Source organism: Phodopus roborovskii, unplaced genomic scaffold (genome assembly GCF_943737965.1).
Source record: "Phodopus roborovskii unplaced genomic scaffold, PHOROB, whole genome shotgun sequence".
NCBI classification, from domain to species: domain Eukaryota; kingdom Metazoa; phylum Chordata; class Mammalia; order Rodentia; family Cricetidae; genus Phodopus; species Phodopus roborovskii.
Window position 1 is genome coordinate 297,635 of NW_026126470.1, and position 23,483 is coordinate 321,117.

Here is a 23,483-nt window from a genome sequence, read left to right on the forward strand (position 1 = left end):
TATCATATAACAAAGAGATAACAGGATTTCCCTGATAGCGCATTTCCCCCTCTTAGGCATCTGCTAATTCTTCATTGATTCAGAGACTAAGTGAAAAAGTAACTGGTATTTTGCAAAAGATTTAGATTGGGAAATATGACTACCAAAATAAAGTGTAGAAGAAACAAACTTCTGTGACTTATTCAAGAGTAATTTCCTTAGCCAGATTCAGCAGGACACACTTGGAGTCATAGCTACACTACTCAGGAAGCTGAGGATCACTTGAGCTCAGGAGTTCAAGACCAACTTAGGCACACAGCAAGACACCATCACAAAACAAGACCAAAATTCCCAGTGGGCAAAACCTCAGCATGCTATCAAATGTTGCTTCACTTCCGGCTTCCCAAAAACTACCCAGTTGTTTTATTATTATTAGGAGCTCACCACAGTACACATACGGAAGCCAGAGGACAACTTGTAGGAGTCAGTTTTCTCCTGCTATGTGGGTGCCAGGGATCAAACTCAGGCTATCAGGCTGGCAGTCAGGGCTTTACAGCTGAGCTGTCTCGCCTGTCCTCCTTGATTTAATGTATCAAAGCTGTATAGCCAGAGAGCTACAAAGAACGCATCTGGGGCACAAGAAAACATTTACTGGGATGAAAATTAAAAGTGATTTTGAAGTTACAGTTTTACCCCCGGTAATTTGACAGATTCAGTTATTTTGTGTCAAATGCGTGTTAAAAAGAAAAGTATATATCACACGGGAAGCAATTACCATTTCCATGAGAATGTTAATTATATTTACTACCAGAGTTTAGTCAAGCAAAGCAAATCAATTACTGAACCTGACGGCCATTCTTTAAACACAGGGTGCTGTATAAGAGTGGAATGTGCATGCTTATACTGCCCCCTTATGGTCAATTTGTACAACAGTGTTTCCTGACTGCAAAAAGTTGCTTAAAGAGTGTTTCTTGGAACTTTATGGGCCTTCAGTTCACTGAGATATGAAATTCTCTTAAAATGATAAAATAACACCAATCTACTATTTCTTTGAAATAAAAATTAAGACAAAAATAAAAATTATACAGTATGTACTCACTCATATATGGATTTTAGACACAGAGCAAGGGATTACCAGCCAACAATCCACAACAATCCAGAGAAGCTAGGAATCAAGGAAGATCCTAACAGAGACATACAAGGTCCCCCAGAGAAGGGAAAAGAGAAAGATCTTCTGAGCAAATTGAGAGTATGGGGGAGGGGAGAGGGAGTTAGGAGAAAGAGAAGGGGAGAAGAGGAGGGGAGAGGAGGACATGAGGGAGCAGGAAGATCGAGTCAGGGAAAGAATAGAGGAGAGCAAGAACTCCTGGAATCCAGTTGTAGAAAGGGAGGAGGAATGAGCAAAAGAGTCAAGACTGTGTGAGAGAAACCCACAGAAACAGCTGACCTGACTTAGTGAGAGCACATGGACCCCAGTCTGATAGCTGGGGAACAGCACTGGACGGAACCAAACCCTCTGAATGTGGGTGCCAGTCAGGAGGCCTGGGCAGTCTATCCGACCTCTAACAGCGGAACCAGTATTTGTCCCTAGTGCACAAATAGACTTTGGGAGTCCATTCCCTATAGAGGGATACTCTCTCTGCCCAGATACAGGGAGAAGGGCCTAGGCCCTCCCCCAATTGATGTGACAGACTTTGATGATCCCCCATGGAAGGCCTCACTATCATTGGGAAGTGGGTGGGGGTGGATGGGGAGGTCATGGGGGGACATGGGAGAATGGGAGAGGGAACAGGGGAACTGATATGTAAAATAAGATTGTTTCTAAATAAAAAAGACTAAAAAACATTGATGTTACAAAGTTGTTATCCCAAATATTAGTAAAGAGAAAATTTTAACTAAGACAGATGTTTATGCAAAATATAAATATGTATTTGGCTTATTAAAAAATAAACCTTTTTAGAATCCTTGTGTAAAAGCAGAAGACATATTTTTTGATTACTCGAAAGTACTGTCCTGCCTTCTCTAAATATCTTGACTTCTCTTCAAGGGCCAAAGCTGATGTTTTTCTCCAAAGGGTGCTATCCCATGTGTAGCAAGAATTTTCTCCATAGGGGAGACTAATATCTATGCCCCACCCACAACAGTCCCCCAAACAAACCATGGTCAGTTCTACCTAAGCTCACTCTGGGAAACCAGTTTCCTGGGCTTTCTATCAGCATGAATGAGGGGTCACTGGTACGGGAATGCTGGTGGCTCTAAGGCAGCCACATTGGAACAGGAGCTGACTTCTCAGTGGCAACAGACTGAGTCCCTTTCTCGTAGTCTCCCCCAGCCTACATACTCTAGCCCCACCCAAGCCCCCAAAGACCACGCAGGTAAGGCAAATGGCCGAGAAAGCTAGCTGGGTACTCAGGTGACAGACCAATGACTCTCCCAGATCCCCACTTCTGTGAGGGAATGCCAACAGTCAACAAGCCCAGCTGAGGTGATCTTTAGCAAGCAGACACTGCTGCTCTTATGATGGTGACATGATGATGCTGTGGGTGGGGGTAGCACTGTACATCTCCACATCATCATCATCATCATTAGCCTAATGAGGGCTAACTGGAGCAAAAACAACAAAATGAGAGGAAAAGGGCCACAGCATTTTCCTCAACAAAGAACAGGATGAAAAGAATACCATGAGAAGGGTGGGCAGACGTTTGGGGACTATCTCAGAAAGATGAGCAAGGTCCCCAGTAAGTATGAGTTCAAATCTTCAACAAGGGTGCTGAGTCGTTTAGTCATGGATGTGTAGTGTAGTTTTCATATTAATGAAAATTCATCCGTGATTCTGACCCTGGGAAAGTCTGTCTGCCACCAGACACCCTCGACAAGCAGGTAAACTCCATCTAAAAACTGTTTCATGCTTTTGACTGAAATTATAGCATCACTGGGTGGTAGTATGGTGGTCTTAAGCAACACAGTGCACTCTAAATATACGTCTTTGGGGAAAATGAATTCACTTACACATAAATAGTAAAAACCTGTAGAGAGGAAAAAAGCTTCAAAATATAGAAGCATAGAAAAAATAAGTAAGGGGTAACGATTATGAACTCATTCAACTCAATCTCAAAGTCTTCCTTGACAATGTTATTCAGAGCCTAGTAAAAGAGTGCTTACGTGTCATCATTTTCCTGTTTAAATTTCGGTGTGTGTGTGTGTGTGTGTGTGTGTGTGTGTGTGTGTGTGTGTAAGAAAGGATTCTGAACTCTTAAGGCTAGGGTGGGGATGATACAAAATGAGCCTAAACATCTTATGGTGTCAGGAAGTTAGGAAGTGCTCAACAAAAAGGTGAGCATAGCTCAAAGGGGAGGAGATCAGTAGCACCTGCTCCCAATGCCAGCACCCAGGAGTCTGAGGCAGGCAGATCTCATATCTGAGACCAGCGTGGCTTCACAGAATCCAAACTGACAATGTTTTCAATTGTCAAATTTGGAACAATTTTGGCACACAAAAATAGTGACTGAGTTAAGCTGAGTTTTAGCTCAAAAACAAAATAGCTGGGCATGGTGGTGCACTCTCTATGAGTTTGAGGCCAGCCTGTTCTACATACTGAGCTTCTGGATAGCCAGGGTTACATAATAAAACCCTATCTCAAAAAAAATTAGATAAATAAAGCTATTTAAAAATATAAGAAGCAAAATAATGGCAAGTCTATAGCGATGTACACTTGAAAAAGGACAACCCTTCTTCACACCAGCATTCCAATTAATAAATCTGAAAGGGGGGATTTGGAGAGATGGCTCAGAGGCTAAAAGGATGGACTGCTATTCCAGAGGTTCAGAGGTCCAGAAACCATATGGTGGCTCCCAACCATCTGTAATGACATCTGATGCCCTCTTCTGGCCTGCAAACATGCACACAGAACACTGTATACATAATAAACAAATAAAAAAAAACCTTAAAAGGAATGTCACAGAAATCATTGCTACAGTTGAATCCAACAGAAGCTGAAATTAGTGGGTGAAAGTTTAAACAGAAACATAATGTTTAAGTAGAAGGAAAACCAGAGAGCCTGATCAGGGTCGCCAAGTGCTATCTCTGGTCAATGTGGACTTCTGGGAGGTCCTCTCTATCTGAGCTCCTTGGATATACAAAGAACATTTTCCCCTAATTATGTTCCTGCTACAATGTGACTTCCTCACTCAAAGCCTGAGTATTCAGTGCCTAATAACTCTGAGTTACTTTCTTCCATTTAAAAACAAGAACCTTCCTAAGTGAATTAAATCTATTTTCTCTCTACCCAAAACAGTAGATGCTCTATCACTCCTGGCTGATTTGGGTCCTGTCGGCAGAGGTAAACTGTAAGACATCTTCTTGAGAATAATGCAAACAGAAGGCTCGCAGTGTGACCACGAGTCCCTCAGTACTGAAGCTGAGCTTCCACACTGGCTCCTGGAGGCTTCCTGAGGGTTCTGTCCATACTTGATATAGAATTTTCCACTATTACAAATTTGAAGAATGAAAATCCCCTCCTATTAAGCACTCTACAGGACACCTGGTAATGTCACAAGCCTGGCAAGCATGGCAGAGTGGAAAGGAAAAAGGGCGGATTCCTTTGTGGAGCAAGAAGCTTGAAGAGCAGTGCTATTGAGGAACAAGACATCTACTAACACTTTGGCCATGGGTCAAAGGAAATCCTGATAGCTGAAGGTAAGTATTTCCACTGATGATGCTCTGCACATACATCCTACAGTGAGCAAGCCATCTGGTTCAATATTAATGAAATACAGATCTTTATCAGAAGGCTGAGATGCCACCTAACTGTGGAAGCCAGAGACTGTGTTTCTGGTCTACAAATCTTTTTTTATATCATTATAATTTTTCATGAATTCTGAACCAGATACCAGTGTTTTAAAATATGTAACTATCACACTTTAAAGCTCAAATTAACTGGGGGAGGGGGGAACCTTATGATTTCTGGGTGGATGCAGTATCTCTGGGTACCACTGGGTTGGTTTTGCAGGAAAACAAAGGAGCACCTTGCCCCCTTGAGGTGGTCCTGGCTGCTTGATCCATTCTGCACAGTTTACATCAGGCAAGCATGTACAATTGCCATCTTTCTGGATGCATGTGTAGTATATACCTAGTGCCTGTGGCAAAAGGGGTGGTGATATATGCAGTGTGAGAGGCAAGCGTTCTCAGTAACCACAAAGCTGTTTCTCCTTTGTAAGTCTCCTTTCTCTCTACCTCTACTACAGAAAGACATCACTCTTACTCCTCTGAGTTTCACTCTTTTATGGTTTTTGTGCTCTGACACAAAATCTCACTATGTAGTCAAGGCTATCCTGCAACTCTCTATGTAGTTCAAGTTCGCCTGGAACTCGAGCAGTCCCCCAGCCTCAGTCTCCCTCTTCATTATTAACACTTACACCTGTATATCAGAGTTGCATCGACTCATCAGTTCGCACGGGCTGGTGTGCATCCAGGTCAGCCACAGACTGAGCCCAGGGCCTGCTAAAAATGGGCACGGAACTGTTCTACCAAGTCACAAGTCCATCCTCTACTCACGTGGTTAACACTTCCTGTGTTCATTATCTATATTCCTGTCTTAATTATCTACAGTACAACACTATCCAACAGAACTTTTTACATACTACCAAACACAATGAAGTTGCTGAGTTTGTGACTTTTAAAAGCTGGGTTTTTAATTTTATTTCATTTTGAGTCATTTTTGTCTTAATAGCCACAAAAGGCTAAATGCTTCCACATTGGACAACACAGCTCTAGAGGCCCTTGAAGAGATACACAGTGTATAGTGGAAGAAAAAGAAGACTTTTACATTAGCACGCCTAGGAAAACCCAGAATTAAGTACACAAGATCCAGCTGATTTTTAATATGAGTCCCTAATGTTCCCAATTTGTGCTCAGAAGTAGCCGGGACATAGGAATGGATGAAAACGTCTTGTCCATCAATCCGTTTAACAACAAAACCACACATCTGGGCTGGAGAGATGACTCAGCGGTTCAAAACGTGGCTGCTCCTGCAGAGGGACCTGGGCTGCGTTCCCAGGACCCACATGGTACTCACAGTCTTCTGAGACTGGTTCCAGGAGATCCGACACCCATACCTGGCTCCTGAGGACACATACATGCATGCAGGGCAAACACTCATAAAATAAAAAATAATAATAATATTTTTAAAAGAAAAGGAAAACCCACAGAAAATGAAAAGCTGTAAATTCCTTCCAGACTAACGTGGTTTGATCAAGCCAGACTGCCTGAAACAGAGTACCAGGTGATCCTACTACATTCAAAACAGCTGGACAAAGCAGCCTTAAAGACTACAGCCAGGATTTCTGCATCTTCTTAGAATCCCCCATGACAGCGCCCCTTACCAGCAGGAAGTAGTTTGGAAAGAATGATGCTCAAATTCCCAAATATTGTCTATAAATGTTTGTTTTCATTTAAATGGACTTGGTTATATAAAAATAAATAAATAAATAAATAAATAAATAAATAAATAAATAAATGGGAAACATCATCAAGCTCATTTTTACCTTTTACTCTCCTGGAAATCACAGTCACCCAGTCAGGTCCACTGGAGTTGATCGGCATTTTGATATTGACACCACTTTAGAAGGAATTAAAAAAAAAAGCACAAGCTTAGATTAAGATATTAAGATTCAGAGACATTTGTTTGCAGTTGTGTATCTTTATCAGTAAGTGGGAAAAAATACATATGCCTTCACCATGCCTTATGGTGAAGCAGAAAAATTAACCAAGACTAAGAGTTAATAAACTAGGGCTCTTGAGAGAGGTAATATACACTGAAGAGAAATTTATTAAATCCTCAGTATGTTTTCACTGTTCTCTCTCTCGCTCTTTCTCTGTCTCTCTCTCTCTCTTTCTCTCCCTTCTCTCTCTCTCTCACACACACACACACATAAATAAACAATAGACAGACAGTGAGGAAACAAACATGGAACAACCGAGAATCTAAAAAAGTTAGGTGATAACATCAAAGTATTCCCGCAAACTGAAAGCAGCTGGGAGTTAGTGTTTGCTTACTTTTCCGTTGCTTTGGTTTGGTTGGTTGGGGTTATGTGTGTATGTGTGAATACAGGAATATATGTATATATGTACATGTTCATGTGAGTACATGTATGGTAGGAAGGCCAGAGAACAATCTCAGACAGGGTATCTCACTATTCTGGGACTCACCAAGTGGTCTAGGCTGGCTGGCTTGTGAGCCCCAGGAGTCTGCTTGTCTTTGCCATCCCCATGCTGGATCACACATGTACACCACCACACCCCCACCTCCAGTGCACTCTAGAGACCTAACCCAAATCCTCATGTCTGTACAGCAATCAGTTTGCAGATTGAGCTATTGGCCCTGCCCTTTTCCTGCTATGTTTGATTCTGTTTGAGCCCAGGCTACCCTTGAACTCCCAACCCTCCTGCCCTGGCCTCCTGAGTTTGAGTTACAGGTATGAATCTCTATGCCCAGAAAAAAAGTACAAATCATGTTTTAAAAAAAAAAAAAAAAAAGGAGAACTTCTCTGTGATACTATCATCTTGAAATGTCTGCCCTTAGAATCCTTGAGAGAGTCTTTCCAAAACCAACATTTTTCTCTCTCCTAAGGGTAAAGAACAAAGATTCTTAATTGTCCGCCTATGGTTTGAAGAACCAGACGCCAAAGCCAGCCAGGTACAGACACCCTGTCTATAATTCCAACACGTGGGAAAATGAGGAGGATCACCACAAATTAGAAATCAGCCAGCCTGTGCTACATAGTGAATTCCAGGCCAGCCTGGGCTACTGTGAGATCCTATCTCAAACATACAAAATGACAGCAAAGCGTCTTAATTTTTTCTAACCTGAGCAAGGACAAAGGTAAAGACAAGAACAAACTCAGAGCACTCCAGGGAGCTCAAAACAGTTTGTCCGGAGATCTTCAAGGTCAGTCATCTTTTCCTTTTGAGATAACCTTGTGCTACCTAGAACTTCAGCAGTGTGAAGGATAACAAAGTGAAAATTATTAGGTTTCCTTCAAATGTAAGTGACCTCGAACACTTTCCCCAGCAAACATCCCAGCCAGAGAGGGCCCTAGAATGATTCTACCACCACCTCCAATACGCCATTAACCAGCCACTCCCAGGATCTGCAAGTCACAGCAGGCACAAGACATCGTTTTCTCTTTCTGTAGTAACAGGGTTTTGTGTGTGTGTTTGTCTCTAATGGTGGGATTTAGTGTTAGGAATCTCTTTATATGGTTTGCTATTCGACTCCCTACCCCTTTATCCCACTATTTCCCACGTGGAATTTGGTTAAATTATAGCCATGCTTTTCTTCTTCATTGGGGTGTCACTAGACAGACTGTCAACCCAGTTCCAGAGTGGAGTAACTGGATATTCTTCACATACAGGCAAAAAAAAAAAAAAAAAAAAAGGGAAAAGCATAGAAATGAAATAATCTGCTCATAGTCGGTGAAAAATAGTAACTCTTGGGTCTGAGCTCAAGATTCAAATATGTAAATACAGTACACATATGACATTTTTAAATATAAGTTTAATTTCAAACTTAAAAGAAATAAAACTCTTGACACTTGGCATGGTAGCACACACCTGTAATTTTCATCATTTATGAGGCTGCGTCCAGAAGGTGGGTGTTCTTGCCAGTGAGACTCAATCTTAAAAAAATGTATAAATATCCAAGTAGTGGTGGCACACAACTTTAATCTCAGCACTTGGGAGGCAGAGGCAGGCAGATTTCTGTGAGTTCAAGGCTATTCTGGTCTACAGAGTAAGTTTGAGGACACCCAGGGCTATACAGAGAAACTCTGTCTCAAAAAACCCAAATAAATAAATATAAATAAACTTTAAGATTTATGTGTAGGATTTTTTCTTTGTTTTGTTTTTTGTTTGTTTTTGTTTTTATTTACTTATTTTTCTTATTTTACATTGGGAGATGTCATTCTGTATATGTTTCTCATACTGGTTAATAATAAAACACTGTTGGCCAATAGGAAAGGAAGATAGGAGGGACTAGGAGACAAGGAGGAAATAGGAAGTAGTAAGGAGGAGTCAAGATAGAGAGTCTGAAGAAATACATAGATCAGCAAAAATGGGTTAATAATTAAGGCAGAGCTAGCCGATAAGAAACAAGTAACAGGGCCAACAACATTGTATCAAATACAGAGTCTCTGTGTGTTATTTGGGGCTGGCGCAATGGCAGAACAAGACCAAACGGCAGACAGAAAAACCGTACACGTTACAATGTGTAGGATTTTTTGTCTTTGTTTTGTTTTTTGTTTGTTTTTGTTTTTATTTACTTATTTTTCTTATTTTACATATCGAGATCCCAGTTCCCTCTCCCTCCCTCCCATGCCCCACCACCACCATCCTCCCATCCCACCCCCCCCCCACTCCACAGGGAGGGTGATGCCTTCCAGGAGGGATCAACAAAATCTGTCAAGTCATTTGCAGTAGAGACTAGGCCCTCCCTCCTGCCTCTAGGTTAAGGGAGTATCCCTCCATGGGGAATGTGCTCCCAAAGTCCTTTTGTGCACTAAGGATACACCCTGGTTCCACTATCAGAGATCCCTTAGACTTCCCAGGCCTTCTAACTGAGACCCACGTCCAAGGGGTCTGAGTCGGTCCGATGCTGGTTTCCCAGCTATCAGTCTGGGGGTCTACGAGCTCCCCCTTATTCAGGTCTACTGTCTCTGTGGGTTTCTGTAGCCTGGTCTTGTCCCCATTTTCTTATCACTCCTCCCTCTCTGCATCTGGATTCCAGTTCGGCTCAGTGTTTTCGAGTGGGTGTCTGCTTCTGTTTCCATCAGCTAGCTACTAGATGAGGGCTCTATGATGGTAGAAAAGTTAGTCATCAATCTCATTATCAGGTAAGGGCATTTAAGGTAGCCTTTCCACTGATGCTCAAATTGTTAGTTGGGTCATCCTTGTAGGTCTCTGGACATTTCTCTAGAGTCAGTTTTCTCTTCAAACCTATAATGGCTCCCTTATATTCTCTCTCTCTCTCTCTCTCTCTCTCTCTCTCTCTCTCTCTCTCTCTCTCTCTCTCTCTCTCTCTCATCTATTTCTCCCCGAAAGCATGTGGGACTAGAAAGATTGTTTTGTTTTTTATTCAGCCATACAGAATACTGGTCTTAAATGCATGGAGTCAGGCTCCCTCTGCTGGCTGTGTAAATAAATACATGACAGGACCATAAACAGACTTGTAGAAAGTGGAAAAGCAGTTTTATTTAAGAAGCTTCTCTAACTATCCGCTCTATGAAAACATTTCTTTGACCAATATGAGTGGCTGTAAAATATTAAAACTTCAGAATGTCTAACTTTACTCAACCAAAATAGTTCTCTATTGGAGTCTTACAAGTAAGCATTTCTTGGGGGAGGAGCCAGAAGGAGGTAGAGAGGAGAGAGACTGTTGTCAAAATATGTTGTATGAAAAAAAATTTCAGTTTAAAAAAGAAACTATTGGGGGTATAGCTCAGTGGTATAAAGCATTTGACTGCATAAAAAAGAAATTATTTATTAGGGCTGAAGAGATGGCTCCGTGTTTAAGAGCACATGTTACTCTTGTAGAGGACCTGGGTTTGATTCCCAGCATCCATGCTGTGGTTCACAAGCATCTGTGACCCTGGTTCCAGGGGATCCGATGCCATCTTCTGACCTCCATGGACACCAAGCTTGGACACCAAGCATGCACATGGTGTATATATGTATGTATGTATGTATGTATGTATGTATGTGTGTGTGTGTGTACATATATATATATGCAAAACACACATATACACAAAAAACAATCTTTTAAATATCTTAATATATAGATTTATACATTTTTTTAAAATGATTGTGCTTTTTGGCCAGGTATTTTTATAATTTCATTTACTCTTTGGTTTTTGTTTTGTTTGTTTGTTTGTTTCTTGTCACTTAGTAATTATAAACACTTACAAAATTACTTTTGAAGGTGGGGTTTAAATGAGTCCACCAGACCCAAGAGAAATGATAATTTGGTGTTCTTAGGGAAGCACTTACACAAATAATGGTAAGTAACTGCCACAGTCTTCCTGCTCCAGAAGATGTAGTCTCTCTGCCCTTCTAATGCCCTCAGGGCAACCCAAGAGAGAGAGCCAGCCCCTCCTCTTCCTTAATAGGGGTCACGCTGCACACCTGAAACCACGCCCATAAGATGTGGCCACTGGCAAAGCAAGACGGCACTACAGACTTTAATGCTTACTTATATATAATGATTAGGAAAGGGGAAATGGCATTATCATGGCAAATATTTATCACTTTCTTATGCTGGAAATACTAAACTCCACTCAGTTATTTTTTTAAGTACTCAGTTAGCTACTGTCATCAATAGTTATCCTACATAATTTTTCCCCAGGACTGTTATTTCACTTCAGAATTACAAGCACTGTTGAAGAAAACACAAATTTTCATTCAGACTGATTCTGTATCTTTCATCCGGCCCATTACTACACATACTGACTGCTGAAAAACCATTCTGCTTTGTGTTCAAAATAGGTATTTCAGTACAATACCATAATACTTTCCACAGCTGTTAAAATGCAGGGTTTGCTCTGGAACGCCTTGATTCTATGCTTACTAAGTTAACTCAATAATACTGCCATATCCATAGTCTTTTACTACAGATAAACATTTATAATATTTAAAAGCTGGTCTTTTGTTTCTTCATATTTTTAGCTTCACGCGATCCTCAAACACCAGTGACTAGCCCTCAATACCTCTACTCTGGGGTCGGAGCAGGGAGTTGAGTAGACAGAGCCATAGTGTGGGGGTCAGGGTCAGAGAACTACTCTTTCAGAGCTGGTTCTTGTCTCCCACCTTGCTAAGGTCTTGTTTCTGCCATGCTGCATACTCCAGGTCTGTGGTTCACAAGCTTCTGGACAATTCTCATATTTCTGCCTCCCACCTTGCCACAACAGCGCTGGGATTACAGATGTGTGCTGCTTTCTATGTGGACTCAGAGGACAGAACTCAGGTGTCAAGCCTCTGCCACAAGCATGTGCTGAGCCACAGCCAATATTCTTGGATTTTTAAAAACCCTGTTCTGTGAACAAGTGGTCTTGCCTATGTAGCAATAAACATGGCGTGTACCTCTAACATAAAACACAGCAGAGTAAGAACAAACATTGACAGGTAAAGGTCTTTAACGTGAAGTTGAACAGCACTAAACTTCGCTTTTAAAACACTGAACAAAAGTGCAAATTTCCGTTTTCTTATGCAACACCTCTTCTGAACCGGGCCAGGTTCGGACAGATAGATAATGCATACTTACAAATGTGACGAAGACAATGGGGCAGAACACACACACACACACACACACACACACACACACACCTTTACCCTCTCCCTACACACACACACACACACACACACCCCCCCACACACACACACACACACACACACACACACACACCCCAGAATCGGGACCACGTACCTCTGAAAGAAAGCGCTGTCGGCAGCAGACAGCAGACCCTTCATGTACCCGCCCTTGTAGTGGTTGATTCTGCTGCTGCAGGGCAGCTTCTTTGGTTTGAAGCAGAACCAGGGCTCCCCAGTGTAGAGGTCTGTGAAGTTGCACAGGGGAAGACTTCCCGGGAGACACACGTTGCACTTCATTGTTTCTGATATCCTTCCGGAGCGGAAGAGACTCTTGAAATAGACCCTGTCTGGTTTGGCTTCCTGCAGGTACTGAAGAACTCTGATGCCTTCACTGGGGTGAACCAGAGATATGGACACCCTGACTCTGCCAGGCCAGAGCAGGGTAAAAAACACTTTGTAAAACCCATTCTGGTAGTCTACCACTCTGCCCACGGCCCCCGCCTGCAGTTTGGGCGAGTGAATTCTGGCCTGCAGGTAGTCTCCACCGTACTTCTTGGGCTTCCCTTGAAAATCGTGCACGTGAACCAACACCTCCAGCTGGCTCCCCACCCTGAAGAAGGCTGCAGAATTCAAGATGACAAAGTAGCTGGACGAAGGGTCGGTGCTCTTCACAAAGGGGACCGGGTCCACATCAGGCACCTGCCACTTGGAGGCGGCAAGCAGTGCATCCTCTTCTAAGCGTTCCTGACTGGACAGGGTCTGGTGTTCATAACCACAGTACGGATTCCGGATAAGGCCTGTTGCCTGCGAGGAAACAAACTGCCCGCTGCTGTCGATGAACGTCCCTGAGAGGGTCTCATGGTCCAAGTACTAAAGAGAAAGATGACAGAAACCACACTTCTCTGAATATTAGGCACACAAATCTCTAAGTTTCACAGTTAGGATTCAGGCATTACGCTGGCCTGCCCCCGTCACCTGGCAGAGTACCCTGGTCAGCCCAGGGTTCTATGAGTACGTGTGCGCACGCAGGTGCAAAGGACCCTTTAAAAGAAAGATGCTGCCCACTCACACTCTTTCCAGCTCTCTTCCCGCTGTTCCTATCTCCCTCTTCTCTTCCGCCCTCTCATCTCTGTGTCTCTTACCTCTTTTCTCTTTCCTACCCCCCCCCGCCCCTTTCTAATAAAACTTCTCACACTCCGTCTGCCTGCTGTGTTTATCCCCCACCTTGGTTACCCTTGCCTGCCATGGAATCCGCCATGGTCCCCCCACAACAAGGGCCCCTTCAAGCTTTATCCTAACAAGTATGATTAATGAAAAATTAATAGAGAGGTCTCCATAGCTTCACAAGTCTTACTTCTAGGAGCTGTATGTGGGTTCTTACAATGAATTATCAGAGCAGCTAGCCGGGGAATGGAGAAAGAAGCCATCTTTTAAACAATAATACTGATTAGTATTGACCAAGTGTGGCGGCTTAGATGAAAATGGCCTCCATAGGCTCTCAGGGAGTGGCACTATTAGGAGGTGTGGCCTTGCTGGAGGGGAAGTGGGTTTGTTGGAGGAAGTGTGTCACTGGGGGAGGGCACTGAGGTCTCAGATGCTCAAGCCAGGCCCATTGTCACTCTCTTCCTGCTGCCTGTGGATCTGGATGTAGAACTCTCAGCTCCTTCTCCAGCACCATGTCTGCCTGGGTGCTACCATGCTTTCTGCCAGGTTGATAATGGACTAAGCCTCTGAACCTGTCTGTAAGCAGGCCTCAACTAAATGCTTTCCTTTATAAGAGCTGCAGTGGACATGGTGTCTCTTCACAGCAATAGAAACCCTAACTAAGACACAAGGTGAGAAACTACTTTTCCAAAACCTAAACCCACTTGGGAAAAGAGACAACCTCCAACTCCAGCCTGTACCAAGGATAGGAACCAAACACACACTAAGGAAATCCACGCAAAGGGGTACATGATCACCAAGGCCTCAAGCTAAACACAGAACAGCAGAGCACTTCCCCTCCCCCATACATGCTACCATTTTACTCCAAATCCAGACAGCACCGTTTCTTTCTCCAAGCTCATCATGTTTGAATTCAACAACAAACTGCAGACAAATTAAATTTTTAAAAATTAAAAAAAAACAGACCATGAAGATAGCACTCAGAAGAAGCAACATCAGGTACAGCAGGAATTCTGAACTTATCAGACCTGGAATTTAAAACAACAGTGAATGCATCCCAGTAGCACTGTGCTGAAGGCCCTTAATTCACTGCTTAGCACCACAGAAGCCTCACTGGGACCTGTAGACACACATGTGGTGGCTCTTCAGGCTGTGAGAGGTTCCAGGGACCTGGAATAGGTGAAGCATGGCAGCACTTCAGGCTCTGGCCACAGCCGTCTGGAGCTACTGTAAAACGAGATCACAAAAGTGATATGGGCTCTGCTTCCACACCCAGGCAAGGCTTGGGTTAAGGACCATAACTCCTAGAAAACAATCACACTGGTGTGAATGTAGAAAAAGGTTGTGAGAGCCACAAATTGTGATAATCTACCACATTAGCCTGAGGCCAACTAAACTATCAAAAGACATCGTCTGGGCCACTGAGATGGCTCTGTGTGTGGGTAAAGGTGCTTGCCACCAAACCTGATGAGCTAACTGAGTTCGATCCTCAGAGCCTCCATGGAGGAAGAGAACCAATTTCTCCAAGTTACACACACTGGCCGGGGTACTCACACATATGCACAAAATAAAAACATAGACTTTTTTTTTTAATCATTTAAAGAAGACAACCTGGCTGGGCGTTGGTGGATCATGCCTTTAATCCCAGCACTTGGAAGGCAGAGGCAGGCAGATCTCTGAGTTGGAGGCCAGCCTGGTCTACAGAGCAAGTTCTAGGACAGCCTCCAAAGCAATACAGAGAAACCCTGTCTGGAAAAACAAAAAGACAACCTGACTAACAGGTGGTTTATGAAATCACTCATGGAAAAGAGAAGAACTGGGTGTCAAGCATAACATAATATCCAGGGAGATAAAGATCACACTGAGAGTTCAGTGAGCTCTTCGTCCCCTAACACTGAAAGCGCCACCAGGTTCAAATGCTGATCATGAATAATGCTCCGAGTCACACTGGAGAAGGATAAGCTACTCCCACTGACTTGGGAACAAAACCCTAGCCCAGTAACAGAAGAAGGACAATGTCCCTTCCCAAGCCCATTGGCATGCTTCATGGCATTTCACAGGATGGCTTCCTATGGTGAAAATGTGAGATGTGACATGTCCATCCAGGGGCACCTAAACCTGAAACTTGTTCCCATGAGACCATTTCCTGTTTTTTCCTTAGACATCCTCAATATTATTTAAAGAAAATTCAGTGAGTTGATTTTTATGAGTTCCACCCATCTTTATGGCAGAATACATCAATGTCATTAACATTGATTGTGCAATCATGGAAGAACATTATTTGTTAATGTTACTATATATCAGGGTATTAAGAAATAAAATAAATGGAACAATAAGGAAAAGGCAAATAAGATGAAGGTAAGAATAAAAATATTTTTAATAAAGAAGTATTTGTGGCCGGGCATTGGTGGCACATGCCTTTAGTCCCAGCACTCGGGAGGCAGAGGCAGGCAGATCTCTGTGATTTCAAGGCCAGCTTGGTCTATGAAGTTAGTTCTAGGACAGGCTCAAAAGCTATACAGAAAAACCCTGTCTCAAAAAAACAAAACAAAAAAAGAAGTATTTGGTATATAAAGACTAAGATGGCTGAGGCTTCCAAAATAGGAAAGAAAGCTGGTAATCTTGTGTAAGTTATGAAGGTCTGAGTAAGTTACATAAGGTAAAAGATGTGACTTGGAGACAATATGTATGATAAAATCATTGCTAAGATCAATAGTCAATACAGAACTCTCTTAAATCGGTGCAGAGATTGACCTGCCCTTAGTTATCTGTCACAGGAACTTGCTTAAAGAATATAAATATGTCTCATCTGGCTCATTTTAAAGTGTTTGGTTTTTGTTCAAGCTTTTCTAAATATTACACAGTAGTTTAAAGTACCAGATGGATATAACTGACCTTGGAGTGTTCAACAACCATACTTGGAGCCCTATGCTACAGAACAAGGAATTTAAAGGGCCAATATTTGGTCCTCTGCCCTCCAAGAACAACAAGATCCCAGGGTACTTAGGGCTCACTGTTGCTTCAAAATAAAATCAACGGGCAGGTGGGGAAGCAGTGGGGATAAGCTCCAGGAGGTAAGGCTTGCACACCCACCTCCACTCCCCACCCCAGCAATCACATGGTCTGTCCAGTGTAGGCATGACCAAGGACATCCTCATCTTCAACAACCAGAGAAAGCTGTAGCTTTCCAAGTTCTGCCAGCCCTACAGTGAAGTTATGCAACAGCAAATCATCGAGGAGACATCCCATCTGGTATCTAAATGAGATGAGATGTTTGTAATTTCCCAGAAGGATTGTCAATTGAGGGTTCTGACAACAAACTGGTGTATAGACATTATGCTACGCTGTATTTTGTCTTCTGTGTGGACTCCTCAGAAAGTGAACTTGGCATTTTAGATCTAATCCAAGTATTTGCAGGAATATTAGACAAATGTTTGGAAAATGTGGAATGGATTCAATATTCCATGTAGACATTATTCTTGCAGCATTGGTGATGGGGGAATAGGACCAGAGACCAACATGAATTAGGTTGTTAATGCAAACTGGTACACAACATAAAGTGAAGCAACCCAAGGCTGGCTTAGCAGACACTACAGCCCATGATGGATCAGCTGTACAGAATATGAATCTTAGCATGGAATATTACTCAGACATTAAAAATGGCATCATGAAATGTGCAGGCAAATGGATGGAACTAGGAAAAAAAATCATCCTGAGTGGGGTAACCCAGAAATATAAATATGATATGCATTTGCTTATATGTGGATATTAGCCATTAAATGAATGATAACCAAACTACAATCCATTGGTAAACCCACAGAGGCTAGGAATAGAGAAAGGGTCTCGGGGGGACACATGGATCTTCCTGGGAGAAAGAGATCGAATAGATTTTATAGATGGATTGGGGGTGCGTGGATGGGACCAGGAAGATCAGGTGGGGAGGGGAGATGGAGTTAAAGTGGGGGAAGTGGGGTTGAGGGAAGGAATTTGGAGAAAGACAGCTAGAGATGAGGAGCATTTGTGGGATGGTATGGAAACCTAGTGCAGTGGAAACTTCCTAAAATATATGAAAGCAAGCCTAATGAATTCTCCAAATAATGGAGGAGACAGAGTCCCATCTGGCCATCTCTTATCACCAAACAAAGCTTCCAATAATGGGACTGTGTTACATCCAATTGAGTTACTGAGCAAAGGGACCCCATGGAAATCCCCAAACAATCCAAGCTGTTGCTAAGGCAATAGATTGCTCTCTACAAACTGAAGCAACACCCACACAAAATGAACATGGAGAGATCAAGTTGGTGCTTACATATAGTTCTAGTGTCTTAGGTATAAGAAGGTACTCTGCAGGCTACCAAAAGAAAAACATAAACACCAACCCAGACACAAAACCTTTGATAAACAATCTGTCCTGCCTGCAAAATATGCTAGGGCAATGGTGGCATAAAGCTTTTGGGAGTAACCAACCAACGTCTGACTTGACTTAAGGTCCACTCCATGAGAAGGGACCAATACCTAACACTGCTTGGGTGGCCAAGAACCAGAGACTAGATAGCCAAGAGGCCTGCGTTAAAAACAAATACTACTGGTCTTAAAAGAAACAATGATTCCTAATGATATTCAGCTCTACTCACAGATCAGTGCCTTATTCAGCCATCATCAGAGAAGCTTCCTTCTGCAGCAGCAGGTAGCAACACATACAGAGACCCACAGACAAACAATATGCAGAGAAGAGACCTTGGAACACACACTCTAACTGAGATGTCTCCATTAAATTCCTCCCCTCGGAGCTCAGGGAACCACGGAAGAGGAAGCAGAATGAGTGTAAGAGTCAAAGGGGATGGAGGACACCAGGAGAACAAGGCCTCTAAATCAACATGAGCAAAGCTCATCTGAACCCACAGATACCACAGCAGTATGCACCAGTCTGCACCAGGTCCTCCATGGATATATTATAGCTTCCAGCTTGGAGTTTTTGTAGAATTCCTGAGAGTTTGAACAAGTGGGCCTCTGAATCTTGTGTCTTTCTTCTCTTGGATCTTTTCCTTAGGTTGGCTTGTCTTGTCCAACTGTGATGTGATAGTTTTATCTTATTATACTTTACTTTGTTATACATATTTTATTATATTTTTAAGAATGAATGAAATGAGCGCAGTAGTAATGGCACATGTTTTTAATCCCAGCACTCAAGAGACAGAAGGAGGTGGATCTCTGTGTGTTCGAGGCCAGTCTGGTCTACAGAGCAAATTCCAAGACAGCCAAAGCTACACAGAGAAATCCTGTCTTGAAAAAAAATGAATGAATGAATGAATGAATGGATGGATGAATGAAAAAAATTAATGAATGGAAGCCTAGCCACTAGGATAAAAGTTAACAATGAACTGTCACTTACACCTTTCAGAAGATGGAAAATCAGTTTTCCCCAATGGAATGACACTGGATAAGTTGTATCAACCACTGCAGGACAGGCCTCATGTTCAGAAAAAGGTGACCAACATATAACAGACTGCAGGGCTTTTTGTTTGTTTTTTTGTGTGTGTGTGTGTGTGTGTGTGTGTATGTGTGTGTGTGTGCTTTTATTTGTAGTGTTTCAGCTGTTTGTTGTTTTGTGTTTTGTTTCCTTTGGGGGTGTGTTTTTCTTTTCTTGGTTTTGGAGGGTTTTATTGTTTTGGGGTTTTGTTTGTTTTTGAAAAAGAACTTAAAAGTTAGGGAGGGAGGAGAGAAAGATCTGGAAAGACTTGGTGGAGGGGAAGAATGTGATAAAAATGTGTTTAAGTTTTAAAATTATTTTAAAGTGTGGTGTGTGTGTGTGTGTGTGTGTGTGTGTGTGTGTGTGTGTGTGTGTGTATTGTGCAGAAAACCAAAACTGACACTGAAAAATTCCCCTTGCTATAGAATACATTTCAGGAAATGTATGCCTCACTTTTCCTATTTAGTTACTAAGACACTAAGAAGGCCAAATAATGTGTTTTGTGCTCACAATGTATACCCTACTCTTCCTATCCCTTAACATGTTTCCTCTCTTGGTGTGTTTTTTATTCCATGTGTAGCCAGAACAACTACCCAAGATCCACTGACAGGCCAATGCAACCAAGTGTAGGAATTACCAGTCACTTAATGCTAAGTCACCCAGCTTTCTTGCAAATGGGGGGGGGGGCCACTGGTGTCAATCTATGAACCACCTGTACAGTTTTGTGTGCCTATAATCCCAGCACTTGGGTGGCTAGCATAGGAGCATGACAAGTTCAAGGTCACCATGGGCAACATAACAAGACCTTGTCGCAAAAATAAAGGAACGAATAAAATCAATATGCTTTCTTTTCACAGGCGGCAGCTCTCTTCCAAACCAGTAACAAAGGTAACTCCAGTCTGTCATCTCTTTACATTCAGAGCCAAAGTCTTCAATCTATCATAAACTACAGATTAGTACAAGCACTGGGTACCTGCCCACAGCCATTCAACTTCTTGCTTGATGGATAAAGGCAAAGCCATTTGCTGACCTGTTAGCTCTAAGGTGGACCTGACAGATGAGGCGATAGTCCTACATTCAGCAATGGGCAAGAGCACAGGAGAAGGCTACTGGAGCCCAGATTGACACATGCACCAAACCCTAGAGTAACAACTAAAAATGTCCCCTAACAACATCATAGTCCTCTCCTGGTAACTGCTGAAACTGCTGGATTTTCCTTACAAATGAAAAAAAAATGCAAGTAATCTCTTCCAAAAAACAATGATTCTATTAAGGCCATTTCTTAAAAAAAAAAAAAAAAAAACATTCTTGTCTTCTAGACATGTACAACAACAAGGAAACAACTACCCAACTACTTAAACATGATTCTACCCATCTACCCATGAGGGAGGATGCCACAGATACAAGCCAACACTTGAAAGAGAGCAGCACTGAACAATGGAAAGACCTATGCTCAGCCTATCTACAGACTTCCAAGTAAGTAATGTTCTTTAGTATTATAGCGGCTTTGAATCGGGTTTCTTTACCAAAGTCCCAATATACTAGTATTACACCACACATAGTCAAAGCAAAGAAAGGATGCTCCTGGAGGACCACAATACCTATCCTCAAAAGATACTGCATATACAGAGACAAAAAACATACATGTGAACCAATGGAATAGGTTAGACGACCCAGAACAAACCTACACAACTATGATCACTTAATTTTTGACAAAAGCATGAAGAATATACACTTGGGAAAAAGACAGCCTGTTCAACAAATGGTGCTAGCAAAGCTGGACATACAGCTTCAGAAGAATGAACTTCGATCCATGTCTCCACCCTGCGCAGAAATCAACTCAAAGTGAATCAAAGGTCATCATTTTAGAACTAGAAACACTGAAAAACATAGGTAATACACTTGAAGTTATTGATATAGGCAAGAAGGCAAAGGAACCAGTCCAAAGAATCAACAAATTAGATAACGTGGAATTAAAAAGTTTCTGCATAGCAGAGGAAACTATTAGCAGAATGGAGAGCTCCCACATGGGATGGGAGAAAATCTCTGGCATCTATACCTCAGACAGAAGGCTCATACCTAGTATATATAAAGAACTGCAAATGTCCATCATATCCATCAACTGACAAATGGACAATGAAGAGGTAATACATACAGCAGAAGTTTATTTAGCTATGAAGAAAAAATGAATTACAGTAGAAAGAAGACTCAACAGTTAGTAGTGCTTACTGCTCTTCCAGAGAATACAAGTTCGATTCCCAGAACCCACAATAGGCAATTCACAACAGCCTGTAACTCCAGCTCCAGGGGATTCCAATAGCTCCAGTCTCCATGGCACCTGAACTCACAGACACATGCGTGTACACATAATTTTCAAAATAAGATAATCAATCCTAAAAAGAAGGAAATCTGTTGAAAATGGATGCAACTGGAATATATTAAGTGAGGCAATCCAGACTTAGAAAGACAAAACTCACATATTCTCTCTCATATGCGGGTCCTAACTTTGGTATTTATATGCATGTAAATAGGTGATTGTGAGAGTGGATCTATACTAGGCAAGTGGGGAGTGAAGGACAAAGGGACAGAGCAGAGACAGGGGAGAAAGAAACAACCTAATCAAGTATTGCTTGAAAAATGCCACAATAAAAAGCTAATTCTTTGGACATTAATAAGAAATTTTAAAATTTGACAGGAGGTGGTGGTGCACACCTTTAATCCCAGCACTCAGGAGGCAGAGGCAGGTGGTTCAATGTGAGTTCAAGGCCAGTTGGTCTACAAAGCAAGTGCCAAGACAGCTAGAGAGACACAGAATGTCTCAAGAGAAGAAAAGAAAGAAAGAGAAGAAAAAAAGAGAAAAGGAAGAGAGAAAGAAATTAAAAGTCTTATGATGCATACTGCAAAATACACAAACCATCTTTAAATAAAGCCACGCTCAAAAGAGTTTATCAGAAGAATAAGTCTTCCTGCACTCTTTCCTCTATATAAAACCTCACATTATTTTTCTAATTAACATTGTTGTCCGATATATTAACTGCATGGAGAACATAGGGTCAGAAATACAGAATGGAAATGGGATTAAGGGACAGGAGGCTGCCAAGCCTCAGAGCCTTTGCCTTGTCACCTCTGGTCACAATAAACGGAAGGAAGCATTTGAAATTCACACAATTCTCTCGTCCTGGACCCCGTAACCTTTTCTTTCAATAGAAAGTGGTCTACCACTCCACTAAAGCTCACTTACTGCTTCCAAGATGGGAACTGTCTTTCACCACTGGTCCCTGCTACCTCCCTTCTTCATTATCACTGGGGCTATTCATTCAGATAATTAGAGCTTCTAACTAGCACTCAATCCAGAAGTTTCCAAAAATGCATCGGGACCAAAAGGGACTTTCCTAACACTTTTTCCTGACTATAATAACCCTAACAGTCTGTTTGCCTGTCTGTCTCTCTCTCTCTCGCCTTCCCTCTCCTTCCCCTCTCCTCCTCACCCATCAGAGCTATAGATTATCTTTTTTCTCTATTAGTACACTCATGGTGTTTGATATAATAAAACTAACATGGGTGCAAACACACCCACATTAAGATGCTAAAATCTGTTCCTCTCCGTAGTCTTGCAGGGTGGATTCCATCCTACAGTCCCTTCTTTTAGTCTCCTATACATGAACCTTTTGGATTCCAACCTCCTCCCACCTTTCCACCCCTACCTGCCCCACCAGCAAGAATTCCCTAACAACTCACTCTTTGGTAGCAGAGACCTCTGCTACCATCACAGCATCGCGCCCTCTTCCACGAGGGGAAGGCATGTGGCTCCCACTACATCACCAGTAATAAAATAACAAAGACCCTCACAAGGGACATGCACCCCATCTTACCCAGAGTCCAGGGTTCCATCTGTGTTTTATCCCCTTCCCTCTCCTTCTCCAGCGTTATTTCTCCCCCACCCCCAACATGCTATTACAGTTAACAGTTAACAGTTAACAGACTAAGCCCCCCATCTCAAGCAACTTTAAACAATAAGGCCCACGTGTATTAAATCACGGCTTTTCCAGACACTGAACATGAGACTGTAAAGAAGTACAATGGCCTCATGATTACCTTTGCTTGATCCCTCTAGAAGTTCCAGACTGCAGCACAGGAAGGGGGTAAGAAAGGGTGAAATGGGACCCCCAAATCCGGGCCCCTGCAAAAGAACGAGGTCTCAGCTGGAGAGCGCCAGTTTCCAGTGAGATCCCACTACCCTGCAAAACCTTCTCAAGTTCCAGCCCAGCCCTCGTCCTCTTCTGCCGGCTATTGGCCAGAGGTGAGTCTGGGCCCAATCGGGGCTGCCTGTCCCCTTCAACCTCTTTACCCCCCTCCCCCGCCTGAACTCCCTGGATTGGCCCCTGATCCTGCTGCTCCTGTCTCCGGTCCCCTTTGAGAGCACCCTTGGAGCTCTGATACACCCCCACCCATCCCAACCTCCAGCCTACCCCCCCACCCTGTGCCCTACCCCACCTACGGTCCTGCCGCTCTG

The 23,483-nt window shown here is 42.6% G+C and overlaps 1 protein-coding gene across 2 annotated transcripts in view; it reads right to left on the reverse strand.

The window, feature by feature from the left end:
- Positions 1-23,483, reverse strand: part of Nxpe3 (neurexophilin and PC-esterase domain family member 3) — a 58,212-nt gene that overhangs the window by 7,925 nt on the left and 26,804 nt on the right. For both annotated transcript variants that reach the window (XM_051191680.1, XM_051191679.1), the window contains exons 3-4: positions 12,452-13,206; positions 6,522-6,595 (exon numbers count right to left, since the gene is read on the reverse strand). In XM_051191680.1, coding sequence (XP_051047637.1) covers positions 6,522-6,595; positions 12,452-13,206 — 829 coding nt within the window. The remainder of the gene's footprint in view (positions 1-6,521; positions 6,596-12,451; positions 13,207-23,483) is intronic.